This window comes from Amblyraja radiata, chromosome 8 (genome assembly GCF_010909765.2).
Source record: "Amblyraja radiata isolate CabotCenter1 chromosome 8, sAmbRad1.1.pri, whole genome shotgun sequence".
NCBI lineage: Eukaryota > Metazoa > Chordata > Chondrichthyes > Rajiformes > Rajidae > Amblyraja > Amblyraja radiata.
This window is the reverse complement of record NC_045963.1, coordinates 42,706,269-42,728,185: the sequence shown is the minus strand read 5'-3', so window position 1 is coordinate 42,728,185 and position 21,917 is coordinate 42,706,269. Positions and strand designations below refer to the sequence as shown.

At 44.3% G+C, this 21,917-nt stretch overlaps 1 protein-coding gene across 1 annotated transcript in view; it reads right to left on the bottom strand.

Annotated features, from left to right (window-relative positions):
• kif25 (kinesin family member 25) overlaps positions 1–17,174 on the bottom strand; it is a 36,767-nt gene extending 19,593 nt beyond the window's left edge. Inside the window, exons 1-3 of the mRNA XM_033025703.1 lie at positions 17,022–17,174; positions 15,610–15,677; positions 10,457–10,531 (exon numbers count right to left, since the gene is read on the bottom strand). Coding sequence (XP_032881594.1) covers positions 10,457–10,531; positions 15,610–15,677; positions 17,022–17,078 — 200 coding nt within the window. The 5' untranslated portion in view covers positions 17,079–17,174. The remainder of the gene's footprint in view (positions 1–10,456; positions 10,532–15,609; positions 15,678–17,021) is intronic.
• Positions 17,175–21,917: the final 4,743 nt, after the last annotated feature.

The window sequence follows — 21,917 nt, the reverse complement described above, 5'->3', positions numbered from 1 at the left end:
TATTGGTTCTAAATGCTTGCAACAAAATGTCTATTGGTTCTAAATGCTTGCAAAAAGTGTCTATTGGTTCTAAATGCTTGCAAAAAGTGTCTATTGGTTCTAAAATGTTTGCAAAAAGTGTCTCTTTTGGTTCTACAATGCTTGCAGAATGTGTCTTTTTTTGGTTCTACAATGTTTGCAAAATGTGTCTCTTTTGGTTCTACAATGCTTGCAAAAAATGTCTATTGGTTCTAAAGCTTGCAAAAAAATGTCTATTGGTTCTAAAGCTTGCAAAAGAAATGACTATTGGTTCTAAAATGCTTGCAAAAATGTCTATTGGTTCTAAAGCTTGCAAAAAGTGTCTATTGGTTCTAAAGCTTGCAAAAAGTGTCTATTGGTTCTAAAGCTTGCAAAAAGTGTCTATTGGTTCTAAAGTGTTTGCAAAAAGTGTCTCTTTTGGTTCTACAATGCTTGCAGAATGTGTCTTTTTTTGGTTCTACAATGTTTGCAAAAAGTGTCTCTTTTGGTTCTAAAGCTTGCAAAAAAATGTCTATTGGTTCTAAAGCTTGCAAAAAAAATGTCTATTGGTTCTAAAGCTTGCAAAAAAAATGTCTATTGGTTCTAAAGCTGGCAAAAAAAATGTCTATTGGTTCTAAAGCTTGCAAAAAAAATGTCTATTGGTTCTAAAGCTTGCAAACAAATTACTATTCGTTCTAAAGCTTACAAAAAAAATGACTATTGGTTCTAAAATGCTTGCAAAGGTGGGAGGGGGAGGGACTATAAAACCCGGAAGTGGTGTGCCTCAGTCTCTTTAAGTTGGAGGAAGGCCGAGGGTCACGTTTCTCTGAGCTGTGAATAACACATGTCTACTCAAATGTGAGTGCCCTTAGTGGTTCTAAAATGCTTGCAAAAAGTGTCTATTGGTTCTAAAATGTTTGCAAAAAAAATGTGTATTGGTGCTAAAGCTTGCAAAAAAATGGCTATTGGTTCTAAAATGCTTGCAGATAGTATCTCTACAGGGCTCGAAATTCACGGTTGCCCGGGTGCCAATGACCACTCAAACTGCCGCCGGGCAACCTAAATGGCGAGTAATTTTGCCCGGCTTGGCAACTTGGTTTATACCGTAGACACACAAAAAGTGGAGTAACTCCGCGGGTCCGGCAGCATCTCTGGAGAAAAGGAAAGTGACATTTTGTGTCGGCGACGGTTGTGGGAAAGATGCTAAGTGTGGCGTGACGGAGGGTCGGAGCTAAAGACAGGTAGCAGCGGCGACGGCTCCATCTCCTCCTCCCGCACCCCGCCCCACCCGGCGTGTTATGGCAGGTGCTGCCACTCCGCCAACGGCGCTTTCAAAACAGACCCTTGGAGGAGAGAGGTGTCGGTCAGAGGCGGAAGTAGAGTAGGGGTAGGGAGGGGTGATTGGAGGAGGGAGACAAACCAAAACACTCTCGGCAGACCTGCACCGCAGCCAGGATCGACCCCAGTCTCCGGCGCTGCAATCGCTGGACCATCCCCGTCCCCACCCGAGAACCTCCACACGCCCGGGAATGGCCAGAGGCGTCGGGAGTCAGACGGGCGTGGCGCCCCCAGCCAGCGCAAAACCCAGTTCAGCTCTGCCTGTCCCGCCAGGTTAACCAGCAGCCATGTCTGGATTGAGATGGGGCTGTAGGCGAGACAGGCAGCTGAGCTGCATTTAGCGCTGGATTGAGCTGAAATTAGCGTTCACAGGAGCCTCCGAAGCCTCGCGCGTGTGTGAGAGTGTGCACATGCGCGCGCGGCCACCAAGATATTCTGTCCGCGGTCCCCTCCATATTTTGGTTGCGATTTCTGTGCCTGACATGTGTTGTACGAGGAGCGCTGGCCTTCCTTCCCACCTCCTCTGCCCCTTCCTCTCTCTCTCTCTCTCTCTCATACGCCCCCCTCCACCCCTTATCCTGAGAGCCCTCTTCATCCCGCACTGATCCCCATTCCTGTCTCTATTCAGTCCTCACTGACATCCCCTGTGCTCCCCACTCCCCCCCATCTATTTATCCTGCACTGATCTCCCTAGCCACCTCGCATTGATTCTCCTGCCACTCCCCATCAATCCTACACTGGTCCCCCAATTCATCCTGCACTGACCCCCTTTCCATCCATCCTGCACTGCTCACCCCTTCATCCTGCACTGCTCCCCCCATCCATCCTGCACAGATCCCCCCCCATTCAACCCCACTGACATCCCCCGTGCTCTTCCCTCATAATTTTACCTACTCCAACCAACACTCACTAATTCCCCTGCCTCAATCCATCCAATCCACACCGATTCATACACCCCCCCCCCCGACCCTATTGTGCTGGAAATGTCTTCAGAGCTAACATTGACTATGTTTGATAACGGAATGCAATCAAATATGTTTTAATTCCCAATGTTATTATTTGTTTTAATCCATAAAGATGGATTAATTAAATTTTGAACACGTGAAACATTAAAACCGCAGTGTTCGATTGTCACTGACACGTTATTACAGAATTCATTTTAATGGCAAATCAATGCTGTTAATATGGAGTATCAGTACTGTAGTTATTTAATGAGCAACATTCACAACTATACGTTGGATATATCCAGGTTTTACTTCTACAGTCAGTCATATACATCACAAATTTGGTCGGGATATTTCAGTTGAAATTTTAACGTTAATTCTGAAGTGGGACTGATGGAAAAAGCGTTTATCAACAATTATTTTTAAAATGGTGCTTACAAACTGGGTATCTTCATTGCCACATACATCTAATTTGAATGTCTGGTAATGTGGCGTCTTGACACCTTTAAATATATTACCAAACATTTGCTGCATTTATGTCCTTTGGCCATCTCTTGTTAGTTAGTGTAATGTCAGATGGGTATAGTCAATTTTGTCAGCTATTATCATAAAATGCCTTTAGAAAATTCCTTGCAACCTGTATATTTTGTCGTGGATAAATTATGTGGGAAGCGAGAGTGTTTCTGTACCAATAGCAATAACGACCCATGCTATGGCCATGTCATGATAATGTTCGGTCCTTCACAGAAAACATGCTTGTAGTGTGCATGGTTAAGCATATATGTTATCAAGGTCCAGGATTTATTGACACAGGTTGATCATACGCTGAATAATCCAACCACATTTTGTTTGGAAGTGGAAAAAAATAATAAAAATTGCATTAATTGCAATGTGTAAAAAGAGTTGAGATACCGTATTATAATTTTGCTGCATGTCATTGTGGTATATATCATGTCTTGATTGGTGAATATGTTAGTTTGTGACTTTATTTGAAGCAGAAATAATATGTGAATGCATAATTCCGACTGGTAACTGCGCACTTCGTCCAAGCACGCGTCATGCAAGCCATCTTAAATGACCACCTAAAATGTCATTTGGCAACCTAAAAAGCTGCCAAGGTTGCCCGGCTGGCAACAGGGAAAAAAAGTTAAGCGAGAGCCCTGCTCTATTGCTTCTAAAGTGTGTGTGCGCGTCGTCTGTCTGTGCGTGCGTATGTATGAGTTGCTGTGTCTGTGTAAGTGTCTGTGGATGAGTGTGTGAGTGTCTGTGTATGAGTGTGTGTACGTGTGAGTGTCTGTGTATGTGTGTGAGTGTTTGTGTCTCTGTGTATGAGTTTCTGTATGTGTGTCTGAGTGTGTGTCTGCGTGAGTGTCTGAGTATCTGTGTGTGTGTGTGTGTCTGTGTGAATGCGTGTGTCTGTGTGAATGCGTGTGTGCGTGTGTGTGTGGAGAGCCACTAAGAGTGCATGGGGGGAGATTGAGGGGAGATGGACTGAATGCGTGTGGGGGAGGGGAATGACATGGAGCAGAGTGGGGGGGAGAAGGGAAGAGGGGTGACTGAGTGAACTGCCACCACCAGCTGTGAGTGACTGGGCTGCCAGCCCACCAGCCATGAGTAAGTGAAATGCCAGCCCATCAGCTGTAAGTGACTGAAGTGCCAGCCCACCACCCATGACTTCGAGAACTGCAAGTCCAAAAATCCATTCAGTCCACAATGTCCATACTAGCCCTCTGGAAACCAGTTCCTTCAGTGCACAACAGCCTGAGTGACTGAGCTGCCCGGCCTAAGTGACTGCGCTGCCCGGCCAGAGTGATTGAGCTGCCCGGCCAGAGTGACTGAGCTGCCAGCCCAAGAATCCATTCAGCCCATAATGTCCATACTAGCCCTCTGGAAGCCAGTCCCTTTGACCCACAACACACATACTAGCGCTCCAGAAACCCCCCCACTGGCCAGCAATATTGGAATTGGTGGAGAGGTGGAATATTGCGTTGGGGGACCAGCCCTCCCGTGTGATGCTGGGACCTAACGGGTCCCACTTAGTCTAGTTTATATATAGGACCCTGGTTTTAGATTATATTAAAAAATGTTTAACCTTTGTATACAACAATTATATTATTCACTCTCCATAAAGATTCCCCAGCTACAACATTTTCATTATACAATTCTAGGTCAAAAATAACATTTCAAAAATTCAATCAATTTAGTATTGACATTCTGTGTGTGCTGTTAAAGCTGGTTCTTTGATTCACTATAACAATATACTTAATATGAATTTAGAAGCAAACTAGACCAAGTGGGACCCGTTGGGCCCCATTCCCCCAACAAAATATTCTACCACTCACCCGTAGCCACCAACTGCGCAGGCACAGCTGACGGGTTCCCATTGTGACACCAGAAATCCCTGATGAGAAGTATAAAATTCAGCTATTTGACAGAAAACAATGCCGAACTGCTTCAATTCCATTTCTCAAAACCCAATTCATTTATTTTAACACTGGTATCATTTGGGGTGACACAGTGGTAGAGTTGCTGTAAAGAGGGAGAGAGGGCGAGAGAGAGAGAGAGAGAGAGAGAGAGGAGAGAGGAGAGAGAGGAGAGAGAGAGGGAGAGAGGGAGAGAGGGAGAGAGGGGGAGAGAGAGGGAGAGAGAGAGGGAGAGAGGGGGAGAGAGAGAGAGCGAGAGAGGGGGAGAGAGAGAGGGAGCGAGGGAGAGGGAGAGAGAGAGAGAGAGAGAGTGAGTGTTGCGTTGGGGGAACTGGTGAGTGGTGGAAACGAGTTGTGTTGGGGGAACTGGTGAGTGGTGGAATATTGCGTTGGGGGTTGCCAACGGTAACGGCAGCAGCAGCTTGAAAGAGAATGTTGCGCGCCACCATCTTCAATCCGACTGGGCCACAGACGATGGGGGGGGGGAGTGTATGACGGGCCTCTACACCCTTCCGTGGCAAAGAATTACATAGATTCACCACCCTCTGACTGAAGAAATTTCTCCTCATCTCCTTCCTAAAAGTACGTCCTTTAATTCCGAGGCTATGACCTCTAATTCTAGACTCTCCCACTAGTGGAAACATTCTCTCCACATCCACTCTATCAAAGCCTTTCACTATAGAGAAAGAATTGAAGCTTTCAAGGCTGTAATCTTTCTTAAGCTTTCAAAAAATATGGGGCCAAGGCACAGAGCACAACAATGTGGCACAGGCCATATTGCCATAATTTCACTAAATGGTAGTGTAGGCCAGAGGGGCTCGATGATCCACTCCTTCATCTATTTTTTGTGTTGTTTGTTCTTAATTATATTTAAATAGCCACCATTCACTTGCTTTTCACAGGGATTTAATGCGTGAAGATTTATTGCTTCATTATCTGTATAATATGTAAATTAAAAATAACGAAACATGTAACGTGTTGTAAAATAACGCAACATTGGTACTAGAGCCGATATTCATGCTGATTATTTGTTTCACAGTGACATTAATTTGCTCCAGGCAATAATCCATTTATGCCTCCAAAGTTTTCCAAGTGAGACCATGAAGCTACTAAATCTGTCATGGGGGTGGGTGAGGGAAGCATTATTTATCATCTTGTTGAAGAATCTCGCACAAATCTCTTTCCAAGAATTCAGCATAACGTTTCTGGCCTGAATGGGAGCAGTATCACAAGGGTTACACAACATTTAATTAACAAACATGAAGCACAAGGACTCACAACCTTTTACTTCTCAGGGAGACTTTTACCCAAAGATGGTCAAAGCCTGTCAATTACACAGAGAAGAAAAATGCAGAGCTACTTTACAACTGGGATTGCTAAACATTTGTTGCTACTGGTATTCCATACTTTTGTATTCACAACAATCACTGGATCAATTCTGCAGATTTATTAGGAATCTGAGGGGTAACTTTTTCACACAAAGGGTGGTGGGTGTATGGAACAGAGGAGGCAATTGAGGCTGGGACTATCACAACATTTAAGAAACAACTAGACAGGTACGCGAGTCACGGCAACCCTCCCCAATTGTGCCTCGCCCTCCGTCTTCCTACCAATATCCTCCTCCATTCCCCTTAATCCCCCAGCTCACCCTCCCCCTCTTCTTCACCCTCCCTCTTCTTTCCCCTCCCCCACTCCCTCCCTCACTTCTCCCTCCTGTTTTTAGTGCTTTTAATGTCTTTTAATTTTTAGTGTGTTTTTTATAGTCCTTCGTTTTACGGTTTTTAATGGTTTTTAATTGTTTGTAATAGCTTTTTGTTCATGAGTTCTCATGTACAGCACTTTGTGGCAACTGCAGTTGTTTAAAGTGCTTTATAAATAAAGTTATTATTATTATTATTACCCTCAGTCACTCCCACCATAACCTGTTTTTTAAAAAAGAGTTAAAAAAAAAATGTAAATGAGATCCCATTGTGATGTCATTGTAGGGTGGAACACTGCTGATGGGAAGTTTATGTAAATGAGATCCTATTGTGACATCATACGCTGCTCCGGGCCAGTGCAGATGAAAGATATTTTTCAAAGTGGGGTTTTGTAAAGTTTAAAACGTGAATAACGTAAAATATACCATCAATCTGAATGAAACTCGATAAAAACACACCACAGGACAATGGTGAGTAAGGTGGGCCAAAAACTGTAGCGTTATCGTGTCCCGTTTTGGCGTAGTTCCGGAAGCACGCCCCGCACAGACAGACAGACATAGAAACAAACAAGATGAGAGTTTTAGTAATAAAAAAGTAGACTAAGTGCAGACCCGTTCATGAAGCTGTTTTTGAAATGGGGCCCTCCCCCTGACATCACTGGAAGGTGGTGGAATATTCTGTCTCACTGTACCGTAGGGGGGGGGGGGGGGGGGGGGGGCATTGTGATATCGCTGTAAGCTGGTGTTTTAAAAGGTGGTTTTGGCTTTTTTTGAAACTTTAATCATGAATAACCCGGAGGGGGGGGGGGGTAAGGGGGGTGTGAGTAACCGGGTGAGTAACCCGGGGGTGAGGGGGCAGGGGGTGTGAATAACCTGTGGGGGGATGGAGGTGGTGGGGGGTGTGAATAACTGGGTGGTAGGGGGAGGGTGTGTGAATAACCCAGGGGTAAGGGGGCGGAGGGTGTAGTACTCGGCAGCTTGAGAGCCCATTGTGATTATCGTCTGTGAGAAGCTGCGGTTACTGTTGGCAACGTGATGTCATTGCGGCACTAGGCAGCTTGAGAGTCCTTTGTGATTGGTGCACTGGTAATGGCATTGTGACATCATCAGTGGAAGGTCCTGGAAAAAGGCTGTGTGTGAGAACTGTTTTTTGCCCTTTGTTTTAAACTTGAATCGTCAATAACTTGTGAAATATAGGATGAAATCTTAAGTGAACCTGATTAACGCATGTTGGGGGATAATGTGAGTCAGAATATGTAAAGATTTAAGCGCTAGAGCGTAGCGTATTGGTGAAGATACAAAAACACACACACATACAATCAGACACACACATACAAGATGAGACTTTTAATAGTATATAGATATTAGACCAAGTGGGGTGCGTTGAGCCCCGTTCCCCCAACTCAATATTCCACCACTCACCCGTTCCCTCAACGCAACCCGTTCTCTCAATGCAATGTTCCACCACTCACCGATAGCCCCCAACCCAAGTTTAAAATGGCAATAACTTGTAAAATATAAGATCAATGTGAATGCCTCAATAGACAATATGTGCAGGAGTAGGCCATTCAGCCCTTAGAGCCAGAACCGCCATTCACTGTGATCATGGCTGATCATTCACAATCAGTACCCCGTTCCTGCTTTCACCCCATATCTCCTGACTCCGCTATCTAAATTTATCTTGAAAACATCCAGAGAATTGGCCTCCACTACCTTCTAAGGCAGAGAATTCCACAGATTCACAACCCTTTGTGTAAAAACGTTTTTCCTCATCTTCTTTCTAAATGGCTTACCCCTTATTCTTAAACTGTGGTCCCTGGTTCTGGACTCCCCCAACATCGGGAACATGTTTCCTGTCTGTAGCGTGTCCAAACCCTTAATAATCATGTTTCAATAAGGTCCCCTCATCCTTCTAAATTCCAGAGTATTCAAACCCAGCTGCTCCATTCTATCAACATATGACAGTCCAGCCATCCCGGGAATTAACCTCGTGAACCTACGCTGCACTCCCTCAATAGCAAGAATGTCCTTCCTCAAATTTGGAGACCAAAACTGCACACAATACTCCAGGTGTGGTGTCACTTGGGCCCTGTACAACTGCAGAAGGACCTCTATGCTCCTTTACTCAACTCTTGTTATGAAGGCCAACATGCCATTCGCTTTCTTCATTGCCTGCTGTACCTGCATGCTTACTTTCAGTGACTGATGAACAAGGACCCCCAGATCTCATTGTATTTCCCCTTTTCCCAACTTGACACCATTCAGATAATAATCAGCCTTCCTGTTTTTGCCACCAAAGTGGATAACCTCACATTTATCCACATTAAACTGCACCTGCCATGCATCTGCCCATTCACCCAACTTGTCCAAGTCATCCTGCCTCCTCATAGCATCCTCCTCAGTTTACACTGCCACACAGCTTTGTGTCAGCTGCAAATTTGCTAATGTTACTTTTACTCTCTCCCTCTTGTCCCCTATTCCACGCCGCCATGATCCATCCTCGACCAACCCTCCTCTGCTACCTCCTCACCTCGCCATCCCTCTTTCTACCCCTATCCTCCTCCATTCCCTCTTCCCCAGCACTCCCTCCCCCTCCCTCTTCTTTCCCCTCTCCTCCTCCCCTCCCCCACTTCCTCCCTCTCCTTTCCCCTACCCTCAGTCACTCCCTCCCTCACTCCATAACCCCTCTCCCCTCCCTACCCCCTAGTCCCCCACTCACCTCCCCATCTCACCCATCCCACTCTCCCTCATCTCCCCCACTGTCCTCCTCTCCATCTAGCCCCCACTCGCTACCTCCACCACTCCCCCCCTCACTCCCTCCTCATGTTCCCCACTTTTTCCTCCCTCTCCCCCCCTCTCCTCCAATCCCCCGATCTCTTGCCTCACCTCCCCAGGATCTTGATGTAAACCACCGCCGACCCAGTTTTCTTCACAACATCGGTGATGAAGTTGTACATGAGGCAAGGGCTGTCGGGGGGACGGAACGAGCGGCCTGGAGCCGGTGGAGGGGGAGTGAGAGGTCGAGGCTGCGGCCTAGTCCTTGCTCCGGGTCCCGCTCCTCCCCCTCCCTGCGGGCCTGGATGCCGGCGCCCCCAGACCCAGCTCCAGCCTCAGCGCTGCTGTCATTTCCCATCCCTCATGCGCGGGGAGACTTTCAGTTATCCGGGCGTGCAGATTTTAAAATAACTGAGTCAGTACGTCATTTTTTGAAAACGGACTATCCCTCCCCGCGGGACCGGACGCCGCCTCCCCCATATCTCGCTCCAGCCTCAGCGCCGCGGTCATTTCAAATCCTGCACACGCGGGAAGACTTTCAGTTATCCGTGCGTGCGGATTTTAAAATAACTGCGTCAGTCAGTCACTTTTTAAAAAAGGATTTTAAAAATGTAAATAAGATCCCTTTGTGATGTCATTGTGGGGTGGAACACTCCTGACGGGCAGTTTATGTAAATGAGATTCAATTGTGACATTGTACGCTGCTAACTGCAAGATTTCTGTAAAAGGTCCGTTTTGTAAAGTTTTAAATGTAAAATAACGTAAAATATACCATCAATCTGAACGAAACCTGATAAAAACACACACCAAGACAATGGTGAGTAAGGTGGGCCAAAAATTGTAGCGTTATTGTGTACCGTTTTGGTGTAGTTCCAGGAGCTCACCCCGGACAGACAGACATAGAAACAAGCAAGATGAGAGTTTCAGTAATATATACGAGACCAAGTGGGACCCGTTGGGCCCTGTTTCCCCAACGCAATATTCCACCATTCACCCGTTCCCACAACGCAACCCGTTCCCCCAATGCAATATTCCACCACTCACCCATAGCCCCCAACTGAGCAGGCACAGCTCATTTCCCTTCATCCCCAGCACTCCCTCCCCCTCCTCCTCACCCTCCCTCTTCTATCCCTTCCTCTGACCCTCACCCACTACGTTCCTCACCTCTCCTTCTCCTTTCCCCTACCCTCAGTCACTCCCTCCCTCCATAACCCCTCTCCCCTCCCTACCCCCCCTCATCACCTCGTGGGACTGGACGGATGGATGGATGGTTCACTTACCCGTCTAGTAAGGAGGTAAGTAAGGGGCACACTTCCTCAAAAATTGATTCCTGGGAATTACTAGGTCCATAAACTCTATTGTGCAGAAGGAATTTATGTAATGAATTTCACATTACCTGGATCGTACAATTAAGATCAATTTACAAGAAAATGTACATGACTCTATTGTGCAGAAAGAATTTATATAATGAATTTCATATTACCTGGAACGTACAATTAAGATCAATTTACAAGAAAATGTACATGGGCAGTGTACATAATTGTAACCTCTGAGGATTGCAACAATACATTTCCACTGTAATGCCTACTTCTATAAATATCTAGCATTAGCACTTAAAGCATAGCGATGCAAACATTGTGACGTATGTCGGCTGCTATTGTAAATTATAGCGTCTACTTATTAACATAATGACAGATGAGAAATGTGAATTTTGTTAGCAATAGGATTAAATGCTTTAGTGGAAGTGGAGATTAGAGATGGTTGATGCCAAGAAGGAATTTGAAGCTACCCTGAAACAGAACATAGAAATGGCACCCACAGGAAATAAAAGTGCAGATAATAAAACGTTCAGAGAAAGTACTTTAATGCATTTTCTAAACAACAAAATTAATTAGGAATTAATTTACACAGATTTTGTGGGGAATATCCGTTTTTCTAACAGTATGATGTTCTAATGGAGTCCAGGACTGGAATGTGCATGAAGATTTTACCTCACCTCAATTAAATCTGTTGAAAGGACTCAACCTGAAATGCTAAATCTGTAGTTTCATTGCAAATGCTTCTGGTCTGCTGAGTATTTCCACAATTTTGTGCCTTAAATTCAACTTTTTACATTTCAGGTCTTCAATTCATACTGTGAGACATACGTGCAAAGACGTAGCAGTGGCATTACCTCAGAATAGTGGAAATGTTTGCATCGTTACACACGGTTTAATAGGATACAAGTGTACTGCACCCCGATATTATACAGTGACAGACCTGAGCCCATCAAGACAGTGCCCTAGTGTTAGAGGCTAATAAATGTGTGTCCACCTTTAATGTACCAAGTGTTTCAAGCTAACAAATTTATGGCCAGTAATGCGGCCTTCACCAGTGTTATGCTTGTTTCCGGTTGTCTTGTATGCCAGTATTATACAGCAAGAGGCAAAGACAATTAGGGCCAATCTCAACAGAAATCTTGCATGAGGATTGGAGGGTAGCTAATGTAACCCCACTTTTTAAAAAGGGAGGGAGAGAGAAAACGGGGAATTACAGACCAGTTAGTCTAACGTCGGTAGTGGGAAACTGCTAGAATCAGTTATTAAAGATGGGATAGCAGCACATTTGGAAAGTGGTGAAATAATTGGACAAAGTCAGCATGGATTTATGAAAGGTAAATCATGTCTGACGAATCTTATAGAATTTTTCGAGGATGTAACTAGTAGAGTGGATAAGGGAGAACCAGTGGATGTGTTATATCTGGACTTTCAGAAGGCTTTCGACAAGGTCCCACATAAGAGATTAGTATACAAACTTAAAGCACACGGTATTGGGGGTTCAGTATTGATGTGGATAGAGAACTGGCTGGCACAGGAAGCAAAGAGTAGGAGTAAACGGGTCCTTTTCACAATGGCAGGCAGTGACTAGTGGGGTACCGCAAGGCTCAGTGCTGGGACCCCAGCTATTTACGATATATATTAATGATTTGGACGAGGGAATTGAATGCAACATCTCCAAATTTGCGGATGACACAAAGCTGGGGGGTAGTGTCAGCTGTGTGGAGGATGCTAGGAGGCTGCAAGGTGATTTGGATAGGTTGGGTGAGTGGGCAAATGCATGGCAGATGCAGTATAATGTGGATAAATGTGAGGTTATCCACTTTGGTGGCAAAAACAGGAAAGTAGACTATTATCTGAATGGTGGCCGATTAGGAAAGGGGGAGATGCAACGAGACCTGGGTGTCATGGTACACCAGTCATTAAAAGTAGGCATGCAGGTGTAGCAGGCAGTGAAGAAGGCAAACGGTATGTTAGCATTCATAGCAAAAGGATTTGAGTATAGAAGCAGGGAGGTTCTACTGCAGTTGGTGAGACCACACCTGGAGTATTGCGTACAGTTTTGGTCTCCTAATCTGAGGAAGGACATTCTTGCCATAGAGGGAGTACAGAGAAGGTTCACCAGACTGATTCCTGGGATGTCAGGACTTTCATATGAAGAAAGACTGGATAGACTCGGTTTGTACTCGCTAGAATTTAGAAGATTGAGGGGGGATCTTATAGAAACTTACAAAATTCTTAAGGGGTTGGACAGGCTAGATGCAGGAAGATTGTTCCCGATGTTGGGGAAGTCCAGAACAAGGGGTCACAGTTTAAGGATAAGGGGGAAATCTTTTAGGACCGAGATGAGGAAAACATTTTTCACATAGAGAGTGGTGAATCTCTAGAATTCTCTGCCACAGAAGGTAGTTGAGGCCAGTTCATTGGCTATATTTAAGAGTGAGTTAGATGTGGCCCTTGTGGCTAAAGGGATCAGGGGGCAGGTAGGATGGAGAGAAGGCAGGTACAGGATACTGAGTTGGATGATCAGCCATGATCATATTGAATGGCGGTGCAGGCTCGAAGGGCCGAATGGCCTACTCCTGCACCTATTTTCTATGTTTCTATGTTTCTATGAACAGGGAGATTCACTCTCTGTTATGTCCAGATCCTAGGCTTTCAAAACGGGTGATCCTGCAATGCACAAGAAGGTCAAAGCTTTTTGTCAACCAACATACATCGAATCCATCTCAGATCACCACAACTTCTACCTTTTCACAATGTAGTATGTTTCTACCTCATCATTTAATTAATCTACAAATTCAGTGAATTGTTTATGCCCACCAGAAATCCTGTCCATTTATGTAGTTGCACATTCCCCCATACTCCATAACCTGTCATTGAGAACACTTCCGAGCCAGGATAATAACTTGCACTTAAACCCACAAATAATTTTAGCTAACAGCCTGTTATGAACTTATGTTTATCAAATGTGTGTATACATATATATTTCAAAACATTGCCAGTTCACCACGTCAATCAATTCTTAAAATACAGGTGCACAACCTTTTATCCGAAAGCCTTGGGACCAGACACTTCTCGGATTTCGGAATTTTTCGGATTTCGGAATGGAAGATTTTTAGCGTAGATTAGGTAGGTAGCGCGGGCGGCTTGAAAAGTCTGGAGCGGCTGCCTCCTCCCCGGAGACCGGGGAATCATTGTAAATCATTGCTTAAATGTTAGTCAGTTGGTTTGGAGGGATTTTATGTGGTGGGGGGGGTGAAGGGGGAAACTTTAATTCTTAGTCCCCTACCTGGTCGGAGGGGCGGGGAGCGGGCAATGCCTTACCGGGTTGCCGTGCAGTAAGCTCCGGAGCGCTGTGGCCGCCGACTCCCAACATCGCGGAGCTGGGGCTGCGGGCGTCCGGCCGCGGGCGGCGCCGGTTGGAGCTCCGACCCCAGCAACTCTACCCCTGGCTGCGCGGCGCTCCAAATCCAGCGCGGCCCGCGGCCGGACGCCCACAGCCCCAGCACCGCGATGTTGGGAGTCGGCGGCCACAGCGCTGGGATACCAGCGGGGAGCGGGCAATGCCTTACCGGGTCGCCGAGCGGTAAGCTCCGGAGCGCTGTGGCCGCCGACTCCCAACTGGGGCTACGGGCGTCCGGCCGCGGGCCGCGCTTGATTTGGAGCGCCGCGCAGCCAGGGGTAGAGTTGCCGGGGTCGGAGCTACAACCGGCGCCGCCCGCGGCCGGACGCCCGCAGCCCCAGCTCCGCCATGTTGGGAGTCGGCGGCCACAGCGCTCCGGAGCTTACTGCACGGCGACCCGGTAAGGCATTGCCCTCTCCCCGCCTCTCCGACCAGGTAGGGGACTAAGAATTAAAGTTTCCCCCTTCACCCCCCTCCCCCCCTTCACATAAAAGCCATCCAAACTAACTGACTAACATTTAAGCAATGATTTACAGATGTTTAAGTGTCTCCCCAGTCTCTGGGCAGGAGGCAGCCGCTACAGTAGTACAGACCTAGGTTGTCCGTGGGTCGTATCGGGTCAAGTTTGGCACCAAACGCGAGCTTTGGTGTGCAGACGACATCCTGGAAAAAATGTCCGGTTTTCGGAGCTTTTCGGTTTCCGGAACTCCGGATAAAAGGTTGTGCACCTGTAATTTTATAACATTCCACGGGTATGTCCTGGTTTTTACGGGATTAAAAAATTATTTTGTCACTTTATCTTTCATTGTGCTCTTCAGTAATATTTAAATGACAGATACTACTTTATTTGGTCTGTAATTCCAAGATTTCCCTTACTCATCTTCCTTAAGATAAATAACAAATACATTGATCCAATAGAAAATCGTTCTCAAATTGACGGAATGTTGTAAAATCATAGTTCAACCATCTGCAATGTTCCCATCTACTTCTTTTAAAACCTTGGAATAGAAATTATCTGCCCCTTACTGTTAGAACCATTTTTTAAATAATTATTATTTCCTGATTCATTATTTGTCATCACAGGGTACTATCCCACGTCCCTTCAAAGTAATCATTCATTGAATATTAATTTCTTATTTTTAGTTACACCATTAGCATTATCTCTATAAGGTGTATGATGTTTCTTCTAATTACCCTTTCTACCTCGATCACAATTATTTTGTGTTGATTTTGATCTAACTTGCAAATTTCTTTCGTACTCTCTTTTTTCAAGCTCTCCACCTTTTTTTTTGCATTTTGCTGGATTTGTTTCCTGTATCTCTGTGCCAGGGCATTTGGCTAATTTTTGCCTTCAATGCTTGCAGCGTTTTCCTACACGGCCATTAATCCTGTTTATTTTGGCCACAAGATGCTATGCATTATAGATTGCCATACAACACATTAAACATTTTTTGAATATCCCACATTGATCTACTTTTTTTCACCAATTATTTGCTATGTGCTAGAAATAAATGCTGTGATTTACTGAATGGTTATATCTCACTGAAAACACAGAGTGCTGGAGTAACTCAGTGGGTCAGGCAGCAGGAAATGGATAGACGCTGTTTTGGGTCAAGACCCTTATTCAGACTGATCCCGACCCGAAACATTTCCTATCCATTTGCTCAAGATTCCAGTATCTGTAGTTTCTTATATCTCTGTTATAACTTACCGTTCAAACTCAAAGGTCTTATTCACTGCAGTATGACCAGAACGATTGCATTTTACTTGAATAGTTTCCTGCACAAAAAAAAAAGATTCAATAGACTTTTATCAAACTGTAACTTAAGAAAGCAACTCCCTCCGGATCAAGGAGCAAACATTTATCAGAGAGCAGCAGGCAGCAATATTGTCGAGAAAGCTTCAAGTTCAATAAATATCACTTCCTTAGAAGGCTTCGAAAATTTGGCATGTCCCCAACAACCTTCATCAACTTCTACAGAAGCCCCCTAGCAAGCATTCTATTGGGATGCATCACAGCATGGTTTGGGAACAGTTCCACCCAATCGGAGAGTTGCAGACATAGCCTAGACCATCACCCAAACCAGCCTCCTTTCCATTGACTCCTTTTACACTTCACACTGCCTTGGCTAGGCCACCATCATAATCAAGGACCATCCCGGTCACTCTTCTCCCCTCTCCCATTAGGCAAAAGGTATAAAAGTTTGAAAAATGTTCAGATTCAGGGGTTGGGCCATTATGCAGAACAAAATTCATACTAAACAGTTAAAACAGCATGCAATAGACCAAAGCAATCCAACAACCAACATATCAGATCATGGGCCTGCAGTGCTATTACATTCAGGTATGAATGGTAGGGAGCAATTAAATTAGAGAATCAAAGTGGTAGCGGATCCCAGCCTGAATGCAAACATTTCAGCCAGAGGTACCAGAAGGATGAATAATTTTGGGTAGGTGGGGTATCTTGGTCGGTATGGATGAGTTGGGCCGAAGAGCCTGTTTCCATGCTGTATGACTATAATTCTATTCTTGAAGTCCCAACCATTATAGAAACAGTTTTTTTGTAAATTGAGTTTCAGGCCTTGCTCCCATGGTAAAATCAGAAAAAAATAGCATCTGCAGAGGTGACAAAGCCTTCAGCAACATGGCCTGAGGCCTTTTTTGACAGAGGTTTGCTATCAGTGGAAATGTTTGTACGTGTCCCCTAAAATCAGAAACGTTTAAAATCATTTTGAAAGGATTAAAATAATGAGAGAGAAAGTGCTAAATAAACACATCTAACACATAAATTTGTTAAGAAGGTTGAATTATAGCTATTCAAGGCTGACGGTATTTCAAAGCATAAATTTAAAAATACAAATTAACACCTGGCTTCTTCTGAATTTGTGAGAACAGTGTAAGCTTTGTTTTCTGACTTGTGCCAGACTTGACTGATGCAAGATTTTGAGGAGTCAGCCTTTGAGCACCTTCGATACTGGCATTCTGTTAGCACACTGAAAGCACGCTCTCACTGAAATGCTAGTTAATAGACCATGCCTGACTGTGAAATGACAGGCAACAATTCCTTTCCAGTAATGAAAAATGGCTATATTAATATTTGTTACTGGGAAGGGTGGTACTCACATTATCAATCAAATGAATCACGTTCTCGGATTCAGTTCCAGGCCTACAAAATACCATCTGTAAGAAAATACTTGAAAAACTGACAGATGACACTAAAAGCAGCAAATAAAATATTAGTGGAGTCTAAATTAACTCCTCACCACCACCCAGAAATAAAACTTCAAATTTTCCAGTTCAGTCATATCCTCCCATTCAAAATCAGTTTTCACCTCCAGTTATCAATCAGATCCACAGTGAGGCTCTTTCCTTTCAGTTTGCAATCTGCACTTCTCATCAATCAGATGGTCACCACCCTGGTCTGTGTTTCCTCTCTTGATGCCAGTGATTTGGTGCTCCTGGTTATAATATATATACTTTAATCAGTTTTCTTTTCATTTTTTTCAGTAAAGTTAGCTCTGTTCTTTTAAGTCTGGCTGCTGGTGATTTTTTTTTGGAGGGCAAGTACTTACTCTATTCCCACACATCTTCCAGTGCTGCTTCAGCATCTTATTTTTATCTCCCACTATTCTTGCCACTACCTATGTTTTCCTTTACTTTTGTAAATACGTGTCTGTGGTTTAATCTTAAGTTTCCTCGTTGTATTCTGTGCAATTATGGCATATAATAGAAACATAGCAAATAGGTGGAGTAGGCCATTCGGCCCTTCGAGCCTGCACCGCCATTCAATATGATCATGGCTGATCATCCAACTCAGTATCCTGTACTAGACAATGGACAATAGGTGCAGGAGTAGACCATTCGGTAAATGGAAATAGCTTGGTAAATGTAAAAATTGTCCCTAGTGGGTGTTGGATGGTGTTAATATGCGGGGATCGTTGGTCGGCATGGACCTGGTGGGCTGAAGTGCCTGTTTCCATGCTGTATCTCTAAACTAAACATGTTTTTTTAGTGATGCAGCACCGAGTCCGTGCTGACCAGCAATCACTAACACTACACACTAGGGACAATTTACAATTTTACTGAAGCCAATTAATGTACAAACCTGTATGTCTTTGGAAAGAAACTAGAGCACCCAGAGAAAACTCACGCGGTCACAGGGAGATCATACAAACTCCATACAGACAGCACCCATGGTCAGGATCAAACCCAAGTCACTGGCGCTGTAAGGCAGCAATTCTACCACAACTCTACAACTTCCAATTATCCTTTTCCTCGGTCGACTCATTGAAATTATGTAGAACCTCCTAACACTGCTATCTTGTTACTTCACTGTTGTTATTCTGCCTGCAGTTACGAGCCTCTTCCAACATTCAGTCTCTGGAGAGCCTCATGGAAGGAGACTACCAGGAAATCAGAGATATAAGGATGTACTCAAAGCTTCCTTGAAGAAATGCAACATCAGCACTGCCTCTGGGAATCTCTGGCCCAAAGTCATCAAATGAATTGGTCCAGATATAACTAAAGACGTAGTAAATAATGGAATGCTAAAGGGGAGGTCAGATGGTCTGCACTTCTCAGTACAGCACAAGTGTGGAGATTGGGAACATAATGATGTGCACGCTGTATTTTACCAACAATTTTTGCAAAACTGCCAGCTAACCACAACTGCGAACTTGTCAATTTGTGTGGACTCTCCCATTAAAAGCTCCAATGTCCACATCCATAAACACTACTAATGTGCTGTCATTGCACTAAACTTATAACTTTCCAACTGTTCCAGGAAAGGGAAATAACAGAGTTGACTGGCATCATATTTTACCTTTCCAAAGGGATTGCATCACCTTCTCCAGAGTCAAGTGACATAGATGGGCGCACTCTGCAATGAACTCTAATATTCCCACATAATTCCTGACAAGAAAAAAATGACTTCCATCAGTAGTCATCAGGAAAAATAAATAAACAAAGTTTTAATATTTGATGTTAACAGGTGGTGAAACAAACTGTGGTGCTGCAAGAAGAGTTTTAGTCTGAAGAAGGGCCCCAACCCTAAATTTCCAGGATGCTGCCTGATCCGCTGAGCTACTTCAGCATTTAGTGTCCTTTTTTGTGGTGCTATAAATATTTCTGACATTCCTTTGAAGCTCTGTATGCTCCATAAAAATGTTTACTTTGATTATTTTTTGGTTTTAAGTTTTTTCATTTCTGTTTTATGTTCAAGGCATAAACATTATACAAGAAAACAAACCATCAAGGATGCCAAGAAACAATACCAAGTCCCCAGTATAATCAATCGGACACATGGAAAATGTGGCAAGGTCTGAATAAGATAAATGGCTGCAGAGCAAGGTCAGGCAACATCATTGGTGATAGTGTGATCCTACCCGATGAACTGAATGCTTTCTATGCTCGCTTCGAGCAGAAGGCCAACAGGGTGGCGACACCTGGCCGTTCTGACTCAAGTGTGCCTCTCCTGAGGGTAAATCCACGAAAAGCAACTAGCCCAGACGGAGTTCCTGGCCATGACCTTAGTAGCTGCGGGGACCAGCTAGTGGGCATATTCGTGGGCATCTTTAATCTCTTCCTACTCTGCATTGAGGTACCCACCTGTTTCAAAAAGACCAACATCATCCCGGTGCGGAAGAAAAGCAAGACCTCATGCCTAAACGACTACCGTCCAGTGGCCTTGACATCCACCATCATGAAATGTTTTGAGAGGTTAGTTATGGAACGCATTAAATCCAGTCTAGACCCAGCGGCCTTGACCCATTGCAGTCCGCCTACGGCTACAACAGGTCCACGTATGATGCCATCGCACTAGCCCTACACTCATCCCTGCAAAACCTGGATAAGAGAGCCACCTATGTCAGACTCCAATTCATAGACAACAGCTCTGCCTTTAATAGCATTATGCCATCCAAACTTATAACCAAACTCACAGGACTTGGTGTCAGCATTCATCTCTGCAACTGGATCCTCGACTTCATGGCCAACAGACCCCAATCAGTGAGGATAGGGGACAAATCATCTTTACGAATAATCCTCACCACTGGTACCCCGCAAGTCTTTGTTCTCAGCCCTGTTCTTTACTCCTTGTTTACCCATGATTGTGCAGCCATGTACAAATCTAATTAAATTTTCAAATTTGCAGACGATACCACCATTTTGGGCCGGATACCAAATAATGATGAGACGGAGTACAGGAAGGAGATCGAGAACCTTGTGTCCTGGTGTTGAGACAAAAACCTTTCTCTCAATGTCAGCAAGACAAAGGAGCTAGTGATCAACTTCAGGAACACATACCCCAGTTTGCATTGTCGGCACCAAAGTAGAGATGGTTGAAAACTTCAAATTCCTCGAAGTCACTATCACATACAACTTCTCCTGAACCACCCATATTGAGGCAACGACCAAGAAAGCACACCAACACCTCTACTTCATTAGGCTTGGGAACTCTCACCAACTCCTGCAGGTGCACCATAGAAAACATTTTTATCAGGATGCATCACAGCTTGGTTTGGGAACAGCTCCATCTAAGACCGCAAAGAATTGCAGTGAATTGTGGACGCAGCCCAGACCATCACATATACCAACCTCCATTCCATTGTCCCTTCCTCAGTCTGAAGAAGGGTTTCGGCCCGAAACGTTGCCTATTTCCCTCGCTCCATAGATGCTGCTGCACCCGCTGTGTTTCTCCAGCATTTTTGTCTACCACCCTTCCATTGACCCCATTTATACCTTACGCTACCTTGGCAAGGTCAGAAGCATAATCAAAGACGTTGCACCCTGGCCACTCCCTCTTCTCCCCTCTCCCATCAGGCAAAAGGTATAGAAGTGTGAAAACGCACACCTCCAGATTCAGCGAGTTTGTTCCCAGCTGTTATCAGGCAACTGAATCATTTTACCACAACCAGAGAGCAGTGCTGAACTACTATCTACCTCATTGGTGACCTTGGACTATCCTTGATTAACATTGTTGGCTTTATCTTGCATTAAACGTTATTCCCTTATCATGTATCTATACACTGTAAATGGATCAATTGTAATCATGTATTGTCTTTCCCTGACTGGATAGCACCCAACAAAAGATTTTCACTGTACCTCAGTACACGTGACAATAAACTAAACTAATCGGATGACTTGTTCCCAAACTTTCAAACTCTTTATTTGGTTTCTTGACATCATAAATGTTTTACTGCAGTCCAGAATAGTTATTTTCTATACTTTCATTTTTCTTAGGCTTCTGTCAAATTGGATTTGCCTTCCATTCAACTCCTCCCTGTCTCAGGATGGCTAAGGTCAAGAGCTCTTGGTATGATCTGCTCACATCTTTGTTAGTCCAAGGTGCAATTGTTGCTCTAATATGCTCTTAGTTTTAAAATTAAATGTATTTATTAACAAATCTCGTCCACACAATCCTGGTTATTGGGGTTATTGGGTTATTTCCTGGTTATTGGGGCTTTATCGTGCATAGCCATTATCAGACAAAAATCAGAAAAAAATTACTAATACAAGCCGATCCTCAGCCATTGGCATTTACAGCATAATTAATGTTTCTTAATGCAGCATTATTCCATATGTCAATGCTTTACTCAGCTCTTTACTTGACTTGCATTATCTGATGAATCTTTGAAGCATGGACAAGATAAATATTTTGTGTGGTGCTCCAATGGAAATCCTGTCAAGCATTCCTTTTGTGTTCTGCTGCTTGCTCCCATTTACCAAATGTTAAAGACACCATAAAGGGACAGGAACAGGATGGAATGCAATATACCAAAACAAGTAGTTGAATAAATATTTTGAAGAAAATAAGAGCATTGTATGACACAGTAGTCATTAATGTGGCAAGCCATAAGTTGGTCATGATTGGCAATAAAATATTTCAGGTTATAACAGTCCGAGTAGGAAAACTCGAAGAGCACCATGGATAGCGAGAGAGGAGCTAGATAGAAGGCAACCAGCATAATCTCTAAAGATAGAATGAATGAATAAGATAATTAAAACCTTAATGGGATTTGT